Source organism: Anopheles merus, chromosome 3R, assembly GCF_017562075.2.
Source record: "Anopheles merus strain MAF chromosome 3R, AmerM5.1, whole genome shotgun sequence".
NCBI lineage: Eukaryota > Metazoa > Arthropoda > Insecta > Diptera > Culicidae > Anopheles > Anopheles merus.
Window position 1 is genome coordinate 23,707,143 of NC_054084.1, and position 16,204 is coordinate 23,723,346.

Consider the following 16,204-nt stretch of genomic DNA (forward strand, 5'->3'; position numbering starts at 1 on the left):
AACAATGAGCCGACAAACATTACACGTCGGGGTGGAAAAATAGTAAAAAAGCAAACAAAGGCTAGGAAGTCCTGTAGTTTCATTTCCTGTTGCTAGTGGTAAGGTGATAATCATTGTAGCATCATGTATTACAACACTTTCAATGCTTTATTTGCGATTTTTAGATGTTGTGTACTACATCCCTTATGATGCAATAACAAAAAAAGAGTTTGAAAATATTACGATTTACAAATAGCAGTAACAATAAATTTATATTTAAATCGCTTAACTGACGATTTTTTTGACGATAATATACAAACGATAAAATATAAAATACTAGAAAAAATCCTTACTAAAGTAGTAAAAAACTGAAAAAATAACTAAACAGAATTATTTTTAAAATCAGCAAGTTTAACCGGAAAAAGAATAGAATGTGTAAATAATAAACAGTAATAATATATTCAACAAAAATAATTTCAAATGTCAATATTACAATAAAAACTGCAAAAAAGTATAAACATTAAAAGAAAAACAAAAATAAAAACAGATCGAGCAATAACCCATAAAATAAAAACAAATAAAAACGTTAGCAACGTACAATTCAAATCGATTGATTCAAAGTAAACATTCAATTGAAATTTTACAATAAAATCAAATATTATATTATTTTTTCTTCTAATAGCTACAAATTGTGTTTGACTGAATGAATTGCTGAATGTAAACGCTCAAATGTTTAATACTGGATAAAAGTAATAATGTATGTAGTAAAAATTACATACAAAATAGGTACATACGAATTAATATTTTAAAAAGAAGAATAAAATATGTTTAAAAAAGAGATGCATACTACACATAAATAATAAAAACTCATAATATACTTAACTGCTGTTAAGTATAGCAATGAAAAGATGAAAAAAAACTTTAAACATAAAAAGAAAGAAAACACTAATTAAAACAGAACGAGAAACAAATAATAATCGATCGCATAAAGCAGTTACCAAACTGACCATTCAATTCAAATCGAAAAAAAAACCATTAATGAATAATACCATTATTATCTAGCATTTTTATGCCACTATTTTCTGCATGATTTGCCACCCGTGTTCGAGCGTTCTACTCGTGTTTCCCAGTAACTGTAACGCGCAAAGGTAATGCGCCCGCGAACGATAGACAAAACCGTTTTCCAGACATTTGCTCCTCTCATTACTGAAAAGCTCCTATTGTCGTTGCACTTCCCGGGTTTGTATTTTTGTTGTTGTTGCTTTGTTCCTGGTCGTCGTTTTCTTTTTGCCCCTGCCCAAACGAGAGTCTACAATTTTCCCGCAAACAAATAAAATGAAAATCTTCATAATTTATTTGCTATTTAGATTTATACTTATGCTTAATGGGGTAGTCGGCGCGGGTCAACACCGAACGGCCGAGGATTGTTTCGGCACCGGACCGGAAGGTCTGATACATACGGAAATACAAACGGAAAGCTGTTAGCACACACACACGTACCCATGCACTCGCGGTAAAGACCTTTCCAGAAAGAAAGCAGCGGGGCAGTGCTGCTAATGCACGTGGTCAACTGAGCACGGACGGCCGGGCCAAAGGGGCTACCGTTTGGTCGAGAGCTAAGAACTCTCCATTATTCCGAGGCTGTGCTGTGGAAATAATTTTAATCTTTCCCTACATGTGCTCCCGGATGTTGCGACCGGAATCCGAGATGCCGGACAGTGCAACCTGGTACGTGGGCAGGTGTGTGTGTGTGTGTGTGAAGTGCCCATTACGGGACAAAAGTATATTTGTAGTATTTCGCCCGGTCGTAATGTAAACGAGCATCGGTATTTAGATGAATTGGCATTGTAGCGGTTTCTGCGGATCTGTCCCTTCGGTTGGGTTGGTTGTTCCGTTTGCAACAACCCCGACCGGGTTCCTTTGCCATGTCTTCGGGCTAAGGTACAGAGGAGCAGCCGGGGGCATTTTCCTCACACGGCTAGGCCACGGTGTCCACGCGTTTCGGATCGCATAGGTGAATGTTTTTGGGTAGTGCGCCTGCATTACCCGGCGACGCTTCCGGACGGTGGTGTTTTACTCATAAATTACACGAAATGTTTCCAGGGACTTAAGCTCATTTCCTACCATTATTTGGTGTTGCCCGTTTTTTGTTGTCGTTGTTGGCTGCCCTGTAACGGAAGGCCAAACGGGGTTTCCAAAGTTTGGGCGCAGGTTAGCAGAGTGAAATCATCAAAACTCAATCGAATTATCCCTTTTCGGTAACGTGGCCTAGGCCGTGGCGAGATTACACTTCGACAACGTGGCCCAGAGCAGGAGGAAACAAACGGTGTTATTTTGTTCTTTTTTGGACCCCGGGCAAAAGCGAGTGGTGTATGAATATGTAATTAAATCTTCCGATCGTTATTGAGCCGCCACCGGTGCCGAGGCTGTAAATTGGCTTGCAGGGTACTGCAAGGGTTGCGTGAAGGGTGAATATCATCTAGCGTTCCATATGTTGCCAGAAATTTATGCATACTAGGTTTGCGTTGTCAGTGTGGTAGGGTTTGGGGAGAAGTGGTCATAAGTTAAGTGCTTTAAATACTAAAAAAATGTGACAAAACTGTCAGGCTCTATCGGTTGTACACAAAATTCTTAAAGCTCAAATTAAGCTGTGTTAAACACGAGGAAAACAGCACTTTTAATTACTAAACTTTTTACAGTAAAATGTACTCAGAAGCACAAATGAAGAGAGTAGACTGCAACATTAAAGTATTAAATGTTATCATTTTATTGCATATTATTTCAATCATTCAATTTTACTCTTTTTTGTAGATTTCAACATCTAAAGCTTTTCTTTAGGTCCCTGCGGTATAAATTAACATGTTTTGTAATTATTAACAAATTTTGTGAAAAAAATGCGTTCTTTTGTTGCTTTTTCAAATTAATAAATCGAAATTCCGAATTATTCTTCGAGGCTTAACGCCAAAAATAAATACTGGACATCATTGCCTTATTCAATTTTGCCTGTAAAAGCTGTCAAAACCTTGTACCATAACAATACACCATGTTTTTAAAAGGTTAAAAATCGATCAAGAAACATTCAGCATATTCGAAAAGTTAATAAATATGTCCTCAAAGAAAACATAATCTTCATATAATATTTATTTAAATTAAGATTATACTTTCTAAAAGTAATTACATGCCAATTGAAGGACCAAAACATGGAGCTAACCTTAACAATGTATTGGTGCCATTTTCTCTCTTAAACTAATAGCATATTAGCACAACGTGTATGGGAAGATGCAATGCATTTCCCACGATCGCTCGGCACGATGAGTCCGCCGCCCACCCGCACGCCTACGCTGTGGGCTGGCTAAAATACAATTATGGCACATTTTGATGGACCCCGGGCTTCCAGCGCTGGGCCGACGCCTAGCCGCCGACTGAATTAACGAACAGGCAGGATTAGCCCGCTGGGCGCGATGGGCGAAGTGCCCAGTAAATCTTAAAACTAACCATATTGACAACGGTACAAGGACTTCTAAATATATGTGTTGGGACCGTGTATATTACCGGGGGCTTGTCATATTAATACCGTACCACATCCACTGCCGACTGTGGGCAACGGGACCGACACAGCACGGGGATACCCGGAGTATCGCATCTGTTACGATGTTATGGTTACGGTGCGCTCGTTCCAATCCCCCCTCCACACACACACACACAAACGGGCGGGTGGCAAGTTTATGTCGTCGAGGTGCGTACCCCGACTGTGCTGCTCTGCACAAAAATGATCCGTCCACGAAGTTTCGTCCTGGAGCGCGTCGCGGGCAAATGCCAGACCGGTGATGGTGGCCAGTTTAACGGCATGGTGGTGGCTATGTTTATGCGCCAACTGGGCCACCATTGTGGACCATAGCACGGAGGGAGTTATTTGTCCCTGCTCCGTAACATCGCACCAATTAAGAAGAGGACCGTGTGATGAACTTCGTGCTACATCGGCTTGGCGTACGGTCGTCAGCGTTTGCGGAGCCAGTGTCACAAAATGACAGGACATTCGCGCATAGTTGTGCTACCCATTTGCCCTTGCCCAACCGCTCGCTGTACGGTAGGTGTGAGTGTTGGGCGGTGTTCAACTTCGAAGCGGACGACCTCGAACAACCCAATGGAAGCTGTGTGCCAGTTGGGTAGTCGGGGGATGGTGGTCGTTGTTGGAAATTTATCTACAGCTAAGCCGGTACCAGTTACGCACACGAGCTCGTTAAGCGGTGATGTGTTTTTAGCAGTGGTTTATAGCGTTTAGGGTACGTAGAGTAAGCGTATATGTGATTTAAATGAATTAGTTATATTAAGTAAATGAAGATAAAGAAAACTCTTAAAACCAAGCAACAATGATTGAAAATTTCTGATGTATTGAAATAAGCAAATTAAGGCTCATTTAATTAAAAGCTTGAACAAATGAAAATCGATAAGCCTTTTCCGATAACAGTGCACACAATAATAGTATTTGTTTCACAATAGTGTATGAGTTCTTCTAGATGATTTTCAACGCGCGTGGATTGAGATTGACAGTTCCTTGTGATGTGTTGAAAATCTTTACAGGGTTTTTCAAGTCACTTCCGAATGTGCACATCTCATTACCTCACCGCCTTCAAGATGTGGTTGAACAGCTGTCACACATTGTATTGGCATCAGAATACATTTTCAGTTCTTACACATCACAAATCACTGTCAAATTCAATCCAGCTTAAGGCGTGTTGAAAATCGTGTGAAAGAACTAAAGCAATATTGTGATGCAAATGCAACATTTGACAGCTCTTCAAATCGCTATTGTTATTTTTACCGGGGTTTGAAGCCAGATCTCATCACCCGTTGATAGGTGAAGTGTTGAAAATCATGCTGAAGAAATAAAAAAATAAATTCTTGCTCGCGGTGAAAAGCAATGTTTAAATTCGTAAGTGAGTTGGAAAACCCTGTATCTTGCTTCTAAACAAAAAGGAATATTCAAATATATTAGAATTTAAACGCTTCTTTTGAGTAAATACCGTTTACATTCCATTTTAAAAGCATTATTCAAGTGATTTATAAACAGCACTGCTGTTAAAAATGTTTGACAGCTGGTGAAAAACATCTTACAAGCATTGAATAATGCTTTCTAGCCAATCTGATAAGGTATATAATTATGAGAAATAACCATTGGCAAACTTTGTTCTGGTATAATAATAATACGCGTGATTGTAGTGGCAGCTTTGTGACGTTAATAATGGATCGAGAGACGATCTGAAGATCCTTTTATCCGTTATCTGCCAAGCAGCATCTTCTTTTTTCATAGTTAGGAGGTCGGATTTGGGCTATGTTCGGATAGGTTAGGCAAACTTTTTTAAGTAAAAATCTAATTATATATGAGACATGTAAATAGTAAGTTACAAAGTGTAACTTTTGTAAGATAAGAATAACAAAGGAAAAATACAAGCATTAGTTGAATCAAGTAACAAAAAAGGTTAAACGATGGAACAAATCGTGGTACAAAGATAATGAAATCACTAATTTGCTTAAATACATCAAAGAGTCATGTACGAGCAAAAAAAACAACCCTTACACCCCACCCAATGCCACTACAAAACCTCGATTCGTGCTAAACTGTTCCGGCAAACAAAACGATACCGAAATGTACACCACCAATTACGCGATCGGCAGGTTACGGGAGTGTACCTTATTTGTTTGTTTCGTCTTTAGATTACACGTGACATTAATTGGTACTATATTCGTAAACGCTGCCGCCGTGAAGCACTTGCCCCGTGCGGAACGGCCACAATCCCATACAATTGTTAATAGCAAAGCAGGAACCAGAGGCAGCCCCGAAAGCAACAAAAGCAAACAGTATGTGTGTGTGTGTGTGTGGCGGTGGTTGTTTTTTTGTGTGCTTCTTTCTATAAATCTATCAACTCAAGTAGCTATTTTCACAAATTACGTTAGGATTTCTGTAATTAACTTTGCATTTTATCGCTACACTCTACCCACGTGTGTGTTTGTGTGTGTAAGTGTGGCTGCACACTAAAGGGATGTGAAGGACTTTTCTGGTTCATTTGACTAGCTTCACCCTCAGCCTCCATCCACTGCCACGGATATGCCCATTTGCGCGGGCCCGAGTTACCAATCACGACCGGTCACACTAATCGCGACCCCCACCACTACGCTAATGTGGCGGCTGTGCAATAATGGGGCCGCGGCGATGAGGATGCGCTTCTAGCCAGGCAACTGGAGCCACCCATGGCGTGTTTTTGTGCTCCATTTGTGTCTCATTGCGATACAGGCGGCATACAGCATCGCGGTGCCGTCTTGTTGCTGCGAATCGTTCTTGCGCGATGTTGTCTTTCCAGTGCAATGCGACACAACGGATTAGCCCCGGGGCGAATCTTTATGCTGCCTGGGTATCTTTGGGACAAAGCCCAAGCACAGTGGACAGTGGCCGACCCGAACGTACAAAAACCATTTACAATGAATCTTTTACCGATTTTGTTCCTGCCGGGAGGCAGCAGACCGTTGCGGCCAATCCCGGAGCACGGGCATCCGTATTGAATGTGTGTGAGATGTGGCAGGTGAAGAATAGAGAGATAGAGAACAAAAAAAAACCCACACGGTTAAGTGATCTTGATGTGCGGATCCATGAATTAGTTCACCCGGTTCCATCTAGACATACCTTGGTAATCGTACTACCTAAAAGGAAGGGGCAAAAAGGTCACCATCTCATGTGCTTCTTTTCTCTCCTTCTCGCTTTTCCACTTTCGGCAGGGCGCAAGGATAATTGCTGAATTATCTCGTTGACATTCACGTGAGGAAAAGCAGCACACAAACCCCAAGCGGTGACCATCGGAATCTTTGCTCCGGCCGCTGCTGGACGTTCCGCCTTCTACCAACTCCCCGGTACGGTGCAGGACCGGCGACCACAACTGGCAAGCTCGCAAGACCGACACCAGTGTCTTTCAAAGGCATAGGCATTAGCACTCTGATGGCCATTTTCTGCCGGCCTGTGTGGGACAATCACTGACATGACATGTGTGTGTGTGCGCGCCATGTTTTGTCTTTCCTAGTGAGGGTTGTGGAGCGGGCCGAAGCAAGCAACATAAACCAGCCCCAGGCTCAAACGGCGCCTTATCTAAACACTCATAAAGTGTGCGGCGAGTGTAAAGGAGGTAAAAATATTTAATTATTTACGTCGAAGGCGTGTGATGTGTTTACATGCTGAGTGGGTTCGCTCCACTGTTTGGGCCGAAGAATTTACATGACCCAAACTTGTTCGGGGCTTCCGAGCGTGGAAAATTTGTGACCACCAGTTACAGTCGCTTGTGCTGGGCCTGGTCGGATCGGTTGACTGACACGGAAGGCGCACACCCGTATGCGAAACTCGTTATCTTGAGCGCTGTGTGTCTGTGTGATGAGGCCGCTCTGCTCATGTCAGCAGGTCCTGTATCTTCAGCTGGAGCTGGGCTGGGTCACATAAAGTTATCAGTTTTATCGTCCTGACACATCCATGCCTCGCTTTCCCTAGCTCTAATTACTGCGGCAAGAAGGTGCCACCATCGCGCGCGCACAAACACACACACACACACACACACACACACACACACACACACACACGCTTATGTAAACATTTGTCAAACCGAAAACTCATGTCGCCGGTGGTGGACCTGGTGAGGGTTTTTCCTTACACCCAGAGTCTCATTTTCGCATTTCGCCCGTTCACCAGCGCTTAATTGCAGCCCATTCCTGGTTTGTGTCTGTCTCTCTCTCTCTCTCTCCAGCTGGCTATTCATCCTTTCCGTCGCAAGCATCATTTTCCGGACGAAATATATGTTTATGCAATTTACAACGGGAGGTGTTATCATATTTCTCCGAAATAATGCCACGTAAAGCGGGCGAGGGCGAGGGTCATTAAATTCGTGGAAAGATTTTCCCTTTTTTGCGCCTCTTTTATGGGGGGTTGGGTCAACAGCGGAGAGCACATTACATTTGTTGTTGGGCAATTGGGGCAAAACATTTTTAAAGGCCAGTAACGCCGGCTCTAATGGATGGTGTATTAATTTCATACATGTCCTTGCAGAAAGCGAGCGCCCGGTTGAAACGGGAAGCGATGGTTTTCTATAAATTCCACTATCTCTCAAGACAACGCAACAACGCTAGCGGAAACACATTAGCAAACACGCTTTCCCACCAAACCCAACATTCCAACGGACCCAACGCCCACCGATGGCTAACGTAACATTGCGCGAAGAAAGCGATTGCTAAATATTTAACTATTCCGATATTTCCCAGCGGGTCATAAATTAGCTGCAAATGCGTCCGGTTTTGTGTGGACCAGATAGGGTGGGTTGGCAGGAGAGTATAGAACTGTGGGACAATAGCCCAACAGCGGGTGCAGGTAGATACAACAATTACATCCGGGAAAAAAGGGGCAGCAAGAGAACAAGCCGAAACTACTATACTCACCGATTGGCGAACGATTTGCCGCAGCTAGTGCAGATCGCCCGGCGGGATGGGCCGGCGTCCTCGTTCGGTTCGTCGCCCGGTGCACCGGCAGTCCCCACCACCGGTCCCGTGGCATCGTCACGCCTCTGCTCGTGGTGTATGTTATCAATGTGATTTTTGCGATTGGCCTTGCGCGTGAACGCCATCGGACAGTGCGGGCAGCGGTACAGCCGCTCGTCCGTGTGCTGGCGCAGGTGGCAGCGCAGGGACGCCTTGGAGAATGCTTTCCCGCACAGCGGGCAGGTGATTTTTGCGGGCGGGGCGGACTGTTTTCCCCCGGCCCGATTCCCCGACGGGGAATGGGACGGCTTTGCTTTGTCATCCAACTTTGATGAGTGCAAAATTTCGTGAAACAGAAATTCGGCCTGCGATGAGGTTCTGTGGGGTGGTGGGTGTGTGTTTTTTTCCATTGTTGTTTGGGGTTGGGAAGGACACAAAACGGACACGACGGTCGGCGGGAGAGTGGGGGGGGGGGGGGGGGGAGGATAAAATAAATGAAATGAGAAAATTTTAATGAAGGTTGAAAAAGCGTCATTTACTCGTCCCTATATTCCGAACCATTCCGAGCCCTCCTCGTTCGTCGCTTACTGCCCGAGGGGCCATGTTTTGAGTGCTGCTCTCTCTATCTCTTTTCTCGCTATCTTTCTTCCTCTCTTTGTATCCCCATTGAATTATCCCCGAGCGGAGTTGGTCAGTGACGGGCGTGCGAATGTATTTTAAGTTTCCTACGAAACCTACCAGACCGATACGCATACCGGCGCACTGGCAGGGTACTGGAAATGGAAATGTTCGCACACTAAAACACGCACAGACGGCACACTCGCACAGGGGGGAGAGGGAGCGGGAAAATGGAAAATTAGCAAGGACAGCAACAAATAAGCAAACAGGTAAACACACTCCGGATACTCATCCTGGCTCATTTGGTACAGCAGCAGCCCGAAAGGACAATCGCCGTGGTGGTTCGATGGCTCACCAGAGGGAAGGTAAGTGAACAACAACAGCAAAGGTAAAAGAAGCAAAGAGAGAGAGAGAGAGAGAGAGAGAGAGAGAGAGAGCAGAGCCCTAAGCTATGGAACGGTGGTGGAGCGGACGGTGCTTTTGCCAGAAGGCTGCGTGCCTCCGAATATACATTTTCCGAGGCACCGATCGTATGTCCGACCGGTTTTGAGAGGGAGGGTCCTTAACGATCCAGCAGGTCCGGGAAGGTACTTCGGAAGGTTCGGTGAGGGACGGTTTAGGAGGGGGTGGGGGGGGGAAGGTTTTTCACAGCCCTCCAGTGCTCCCCACGCTCCCAATTTGGGGCTAACAAATACCTGAATGGGCATATTTTACACTGCCAGCAAACGGCCGAACCGTCCTCGCCGATGGTGCCAACAATTTCATCAACGTAAACAGTATTATTTTCGGACGCATTATTAGCCATGGTGAAAAAGATTTCTGCTGACGCTTGCGGGCTCCGGCCGGCAACAATATTATCGCAATCCGAATTTGATACCACTGTCGATGGGGCTGAGGAGGCGGTGGTGGTCGTGGTGGCTGCCGGACGTTGGACAGTGGGCGAAGGCTGTCGGGCGGTCGGCCGGAGCGATTCCAATTTAATCCCGAACGGCGTCGAGGCGGAGGAGCGTTGGCCCGGTGGCCCGGTGGTGGGTGAATAATTTTCCATCATATCAACTGTTTGTACAGCGCGGCCGTAGCGGTTTTGTGACGTGATTTGATGAGATTTTTGACTCCCCCGTCCGCGAAGGCATCCGGGCATGAAAAGAAAACGGGGGAGAGAGGGGAGGAAACGGTGGACAGGTATTAGTGGCTTGGTGCGTGTTTTTGCTGCGCTGATGGTATGCGAAGCATATCAAAGGACGTGATTTGTATCGGTAAGTGGGTTGACATTGACGGGGAGTGTACATAAGGTGGAAATTTGTTTTTCCAAAAGCACTACGAAGTACGGGACATGTTGTGTTGAGAAAATTAATATTTCGGGTGAACAATTTTTTATCTGATTAATAATGAAATGCTTATCACCATCGTGTTGGCATTGTTTTTGATGCCTCGATGATTTTCAGCTCAAAATAGGCTTGTATAAAATCCAATGTTTGGTTTGAAATCATAACGTGACTAAATTCTTATAATTACAAAATCCTTCCCTCTTTGATTAAGTTTGTGCATGAATGTAATCTAGTTTTGTAATAGTGTAATAGAAAGAAAGTATTGTAATAGTTGAAACATATAAAATCAAAATAAAGGACGTTATTGTTCGGAGATGAGTAGATTGTCATATATAACTATAACTATCGAAAATTCCAATCTATTAACTTTGTTGTGCTCCAAGCAAGTTAGCTCAGCTATTGAAACTATGCAATAAAAAGATTTAGCAGATTCCTTACATATACTAAGCACTATCAAGACTGGAAATGGTTCATCAAGGGGCAAGTTGTGACCCCTTATACTTTGAAATATTGTAAGACGAAACCAACCACAATTATTAATAAACAAAACTGCCTCTGATTCTTGCCGTTGGTTTTAATGCATTCCAAAGATAAATGGCTGCGAAATGGTGCATTTTTTGTGATGAAATGTTTAAAACACATACGTTTTTGCAAAATCTTTGAAAACAACCGTAATCTGTCTAGTCTTGATTAAGCCTCCTATTGAACTTCTACATCACTTGCAGTTGTTGGTTGCAGAATGTTGGTTTACTTATAGCAAAATAACCAGTTCAAGGTATATGAAGATTTGTTCTATACGCAGCTTGAACCACTGTCGGACCTGTTGATTAGGCTTACGACTAGATGACTGTTCCATGAGACTGGAGAACGAAAATTGTTCTCATAATTTAAAGAATCTATCTCTTAAAAGTAGTCGTTTGTGATGGCTACATAGCTCCAAAAAAGATTCCAAATGTTTATTGAACGACATTTGATGGTTTTCAATGTGAAACAATATTATAGGTAAATATTGACACTTATTAAAATCACATTAAATGAGTTGCTTTATAAGCTTTCGATCAAAAGGACGAAAAAGAAATGCACATTGCCCCATGTTTTAATACGTAATACTATATGCCTTAAGCTGTACGAGTCTTTCAATAAATTGTATTTTGTAAAATAATAAAAAAAAATTGTTCAAGATGATCTAATTTACTTTCATTTGTATCTGAAAAATTTGCGCTACACTCTTAGCTACAGCATATACACCCTTGACCCACAACACAAACCCAATCCCGGCACGTCTAGGCGGGCTCCAAAAACTTTCTGACAGTACAATTATTTAGCTGCCCATCACCGTTCTTTACTGGTGGCCAGATGCAACGGATTAGTCATCTGGCCCAAAATCGTGTATCCCAAAAGCACGAAAACGGGTTAGCGCATCACAGGACGGAGCGCAGCCTGGCGCGTAGAATTTAACCAGTAAAAGTTATTCTTTGCCCATGTCTCCCCCCCCCTCTGGTCTGGAAAACTGATTTCCATTCCAAGGGCGCCTGCAAAATCGTCCACAAACGGGGCGGAGGAGAGGTGGGTTTGGGAAAATAAAAACCGGTGAAATATGTACACTAACCTTTCGAGCGCTCATCAGCTGAGCCCTGCCCGGCCTGCTCGTCGACGGTCGTCGTGGCTGGTTCCGGTTCGGCATCGGGCGATTCCAGGAACGGAGGCACCACCGCCACCGCCACCGTGGAGGAATACAGATGTGTCTCCTTGCTGCCTAGTTTACGATCATTCATATTTACTTTAATTGAATCATTTGAGATAATTGAATTTGTGCCCGAAAGATGCGGCCGGGTTGCTGATGATGACGGTGAAGTTTCCGCCTGTGGGACTATCGCCGGCACTGCACCGCCGGTGAGCTGATGTGTCGTCGTCGTCGTTGTTGGCGTGGATGGTACCGGAATCGAAAGCACTTCCGTCGGGGCGTACGGTGCCGGGCCCGCGGACGATGTCTCGGTGGAGGAATTGAAAAATGTACAATTTTTGTCACGTACGTGTCTGCCGAGTTCTTGCGCCAGGACGAAACATTCGCCACACTGAGGACAGCTGGAGCGCGGGCCGTGCGAGAGAACAGAAAATTAATAGATGAGTGAGTGCTATAAAGAAAGGGGCAGAAGAATGAAAAACTGTGCCCTGGGCTTTGGACCGAGAGTTTAGGAAATGAGGCGAGAAATTGGTCATCATGAGTGTAGTCGTTCAAGTGAATCATTTTGATACAATTCCAATAAGACAATTTTTTTCAAAACCTTGAACCTTGAGGAGAGTCAGAACTAACCAAATGCAGAAACTAATCGATCAACACTTACCTGTATTTCACCTCCGGATGACGGCTCGCAATATGCTCCTTCAGCTCCAAAACGTCGCCCAGCGTTTCCTTACACACCGAGCACGTCTTAGGCACCAGGCTTCCCTTCCGACGCTTTCTCGCCGACATAATTTTATGCTTCGAAGTCCTCCGATGCTGCACCGACTCCCGAGCCGTCTCGAACAAACACTCACAAATGGAACAGTAATAGTTCCCCAGCCGGTGCAGCTTCTGGCCGTGCTGCAGCAACCGCGTCCGATTGGGAAAGCTAGCCGGACACAGCTCACACGCGAACGTGTTCTGCACCTGCACCCGCACCTCGTCAATCACCCGCTCACTAACCGCCCCGCAGTGCCGCTGATGCTGCCGCAGCTCAGCATTGTAGCGAAACTCCTGCTCGCAGCAGCTGCACCGGATGCGCGTAATCTTCCTTATAATGATCGGCACCGACCGATTGATAACGGCAATCACCTCCCGATGGTTCGCACCCATCAAGTGTGCCGTCATCTGGAAGTTACCCTCACACTCAAACTTACAGAAGCTGCACCAAAACTTGCCCCCAGCGCCGGCCACACGCGCCTCATGCTCGCCCGACCGCCAGTGCTCCATGAAGTAGTGCTCGCTGTTCGCGTAGAACCGGCACGGTTGACACTGGAACGGAGCCTGTAGCACGATGCGGTGCATGTTTTTCAGCACCACGTCAAAGCTGTGCCGCGGGTGGTTCAGCATCCGCCGGTAGTGGTAGCGCGAGATCAGATGCTTGCCGAGCAGGTGCGTCGGCAGCCGCGTCTTACACACGGCGCACTTGGTGTAGTAGCATTTGCGCTTTCGCTTTCCCTCATCCCGGGCGGCAGTGGTGTCCGTTTCTGCCAACGTCTTTACGACGGTGCTACTACTAGCACCACTCGTAGTGGCCGGCTCCACTACCCGCTTCGACAGCTCGTTCGCGTACAGCGTCGGCTTAATCGCACGCTCCAGCTCGCATTCCTCCTGGGCCCGCTTCAGGTGCAGATTTGATTGAAGATGTCGCTCGTACACGTGGCGCGAAGCGAGCCGCCGGTTGCAAATGCTGCACCAGTAGTTGTCCTCGTAGCCTCTGACCGGTGCCTCGCTCGGCTTGTACTCCAGCCGCGCAATCTTCGACCCGGGCACCCACTTGCCGCGCGTGTGTCCGGGCGGCGGTGGGAAACTCTTGAAGCAATCGGCGTCCTCCTCGTCCGGCTCGCCGGTGGCGGACTTGTCCAGCGGCGAGCCGGGCGGCCAGTGGCGCCACTGCGACGTGCTGCGCAGTGCGTTCGGCGATGGACGGTTTTCCGGCTTCCACTTGCCGCCGGTGTGCGTGCGGGGCGGCGCATTGTAGTCGCACTCCTCGTCCTCGCTGTCGTCGTCCGACGGTTCCGGCGACTCCTGGTGGAATATCGGGTACAGCTCCACCTTTTTGTGGCCACTGATAGCGCTGACAGCTTTCATAAGCTTATCGGACTCGTTCGGTGTCGCCAGCCAGTCGTCCGGCAGTTGATGATGTTGCTGTTGCTGCTGCTGTTGCTGTTGCTGCTGATCTGCTTCGAGCTGTAGGCTGGCGAGAATGACGTTACGGGTGCGGGTTTTCGGTCTAGACTGCGCCATGGCTAGCTTTGACGCAACCGGGATGCAACCGGCTCCAGTAACACCGCCGGCACTCGGACCCGGCTGGGTCGCTGGTGGCTGCTTCTGCTTGCTGCTGCTCTGCAGCTCGAGCGAGTAAAAGAACAAATCCGCTCCCAGCTCGTACTCAAAGTTCACCTCGTTCTTGTAGTCGGCACCGGCGGCTTTCGACCCGTCCGACCGGTGATGCACCGGGTCAGCGTGGTGCTCATGATGCTCATGATGATGATGATGATGATGAGGCTCCAGCTCGTAGTTATGGTAGTCATAGCTCGGCACTTTCTTATGCTGCTCCTGCTCCTTGACTGTTTTGCCAAAGTCAAACGTCCCATAGGGCGCCGGTTCCGCCGGTGTGGCTACGGTCGGCTGATCATCATCGCCGTTCCCATCAGCCGCAGCCGAACTGGCCGGAAGACCGCCGGTACCATCACCTGAAGATTTGCCGGCCGGTTGCTGCTGCTGCTGCTGCGTGCAGTTCGCCTTACGGTGCTTGATGTAATTTTCAATTCCCTCCACGGTGCTGCCACACTTGATGCAGAGATGGGTGTCGTCCAGCTCGGTGTCCTCCGCTTCGGCGAGCATTTCTGCCGCAGTAGATTAGCGCTGCGAGGCGGATGCGTGCCGCAATAGAACGGGACCGTGGGCCGTGTGGATGAAGTTTGCGGTCGCGCCTTTGACACACGAGCGGCACCGTCGAGCGTAACGGTCGAACGGTCTGGCGAAAACAGGAAGTAAATCAAACTTTAGACATAAGCGAAGCATTTAAGAAGCGGATCCCTCTCTCCCTTCCCACCGTGAAGAGAAGCCCCCAAGAGAGAGCCTCTCGTGTGGATCCGGTTTGGAACTACAGTACGGTGACAGTCGAACGATGACAACAACGGCTACGACAACGGCGACGGCCAGCGTATCGAACCGTGGTGCCTTGAGAGCGCTCGTTTTGCATAGCTAATGGGTATGAAGGTAGGAAGCTTCATTATGATGAAGAAGCGAACGAGGTGCATCCGTGGGCTTGTGTGTAAGAGTGCTCAAACCCGGGGTATCCCTCGTGAGGGCCGAATCAGTTCTGCATCGTGTCTAACGTGTGTGCACATGAGCTGTGTGTGTGTGTGTGTGTGTGTGTGTGTGTGTGGATATGTTCGAGAAGGTGATAAAGAACTTTCTGATAAATATATCATGTGAAAACATTTATTGTCTCCCTTTGACGCCTTTCCTCACCCTGGTGGAGGTTTTCTTGAGGGAGCAACATTGAACCAGGCGCTCGGTGCTACACAATGCTGATGCTCTTGCCGTTGGCCGTGCCCCACCTCGGTCCAACATCACCTGCTTTTCGGGACAAGTTCGGTGCGTTGTTTTACGGAGATAAAATATCAGTCTCTCCCAGTGGTTTGAGAAAACATCATGACGACGATGACGATGGTTGGAAGATGATGAGGAAAGGAAGTTTTGAAGCGATGGTAAACCGGATGGCTTTGAAAGGGTTTGGAGCCTTCCCGAAAGCATGGAGCACGGAGCAGGCAGGACAACTTTCAAGCGAGAAGAATTAAGGGGACTGCTGGGGAACTTACCCGAGGCTGCCAAAACGTACGGCGGAGAAGGAGGAGAACACGAGTCTCCATTAACTGGGCCCCGGGAGTTGACCCGTGTTCCGGGAGGAAAATTTAGACACGGCAAGACAAGGAACGCTTCAGTCTCTCGGAGGCTACGGAGCACACAAATTCCGACACTTTTGCCGGTACGCGGCAAGCGGGCCAGCCCTCTGACGATGATGATAAAGCTTGGTTGCTAG

General features: G+C 46.7%; 1 protein-coding gene across 2 annotated transcripts in view; it reads right to left on the reverse strand.

The window, feature by feature from the left end:
- The window catches only part of LOC121597650 (zinc finger protein 236), a 71,696-nt gene that overhangs the window by 23,916 nt on the left and 31,576 nt on the right, over window positions 1–16,204 (reverse strand). The window contains exons 2-5 of one of the 2 annotated variants that reach the window (XM_041923553.1): window positions 12,776–15,133; window positions 12,040–12,515; window positions 9,798–10,158; window positions 8,446–8,862 (exon numbers count right to left, since the gene is read on the reverse strand). In XM_041923553.1, the coding sequence (XP_041779487.1) occupies window positions 8,446–8,862; window positions 9,798–10,158; window positions 12,040–12,515; window positions 12,776–15,000 (3,479 nt within the window). In that variant the 5' untranslated portion in view covers window positions 15,001–15,133. The remainder of the gene's footprint in view (window positions 1–8,445; window positions 8,863–9,797; window positions 10,159–12,039; window positions 12,516–12,775; window positions 15,134–16,204) is intronic. The other variant, XM_041923554.1, reaches the window with a different exon arrangement.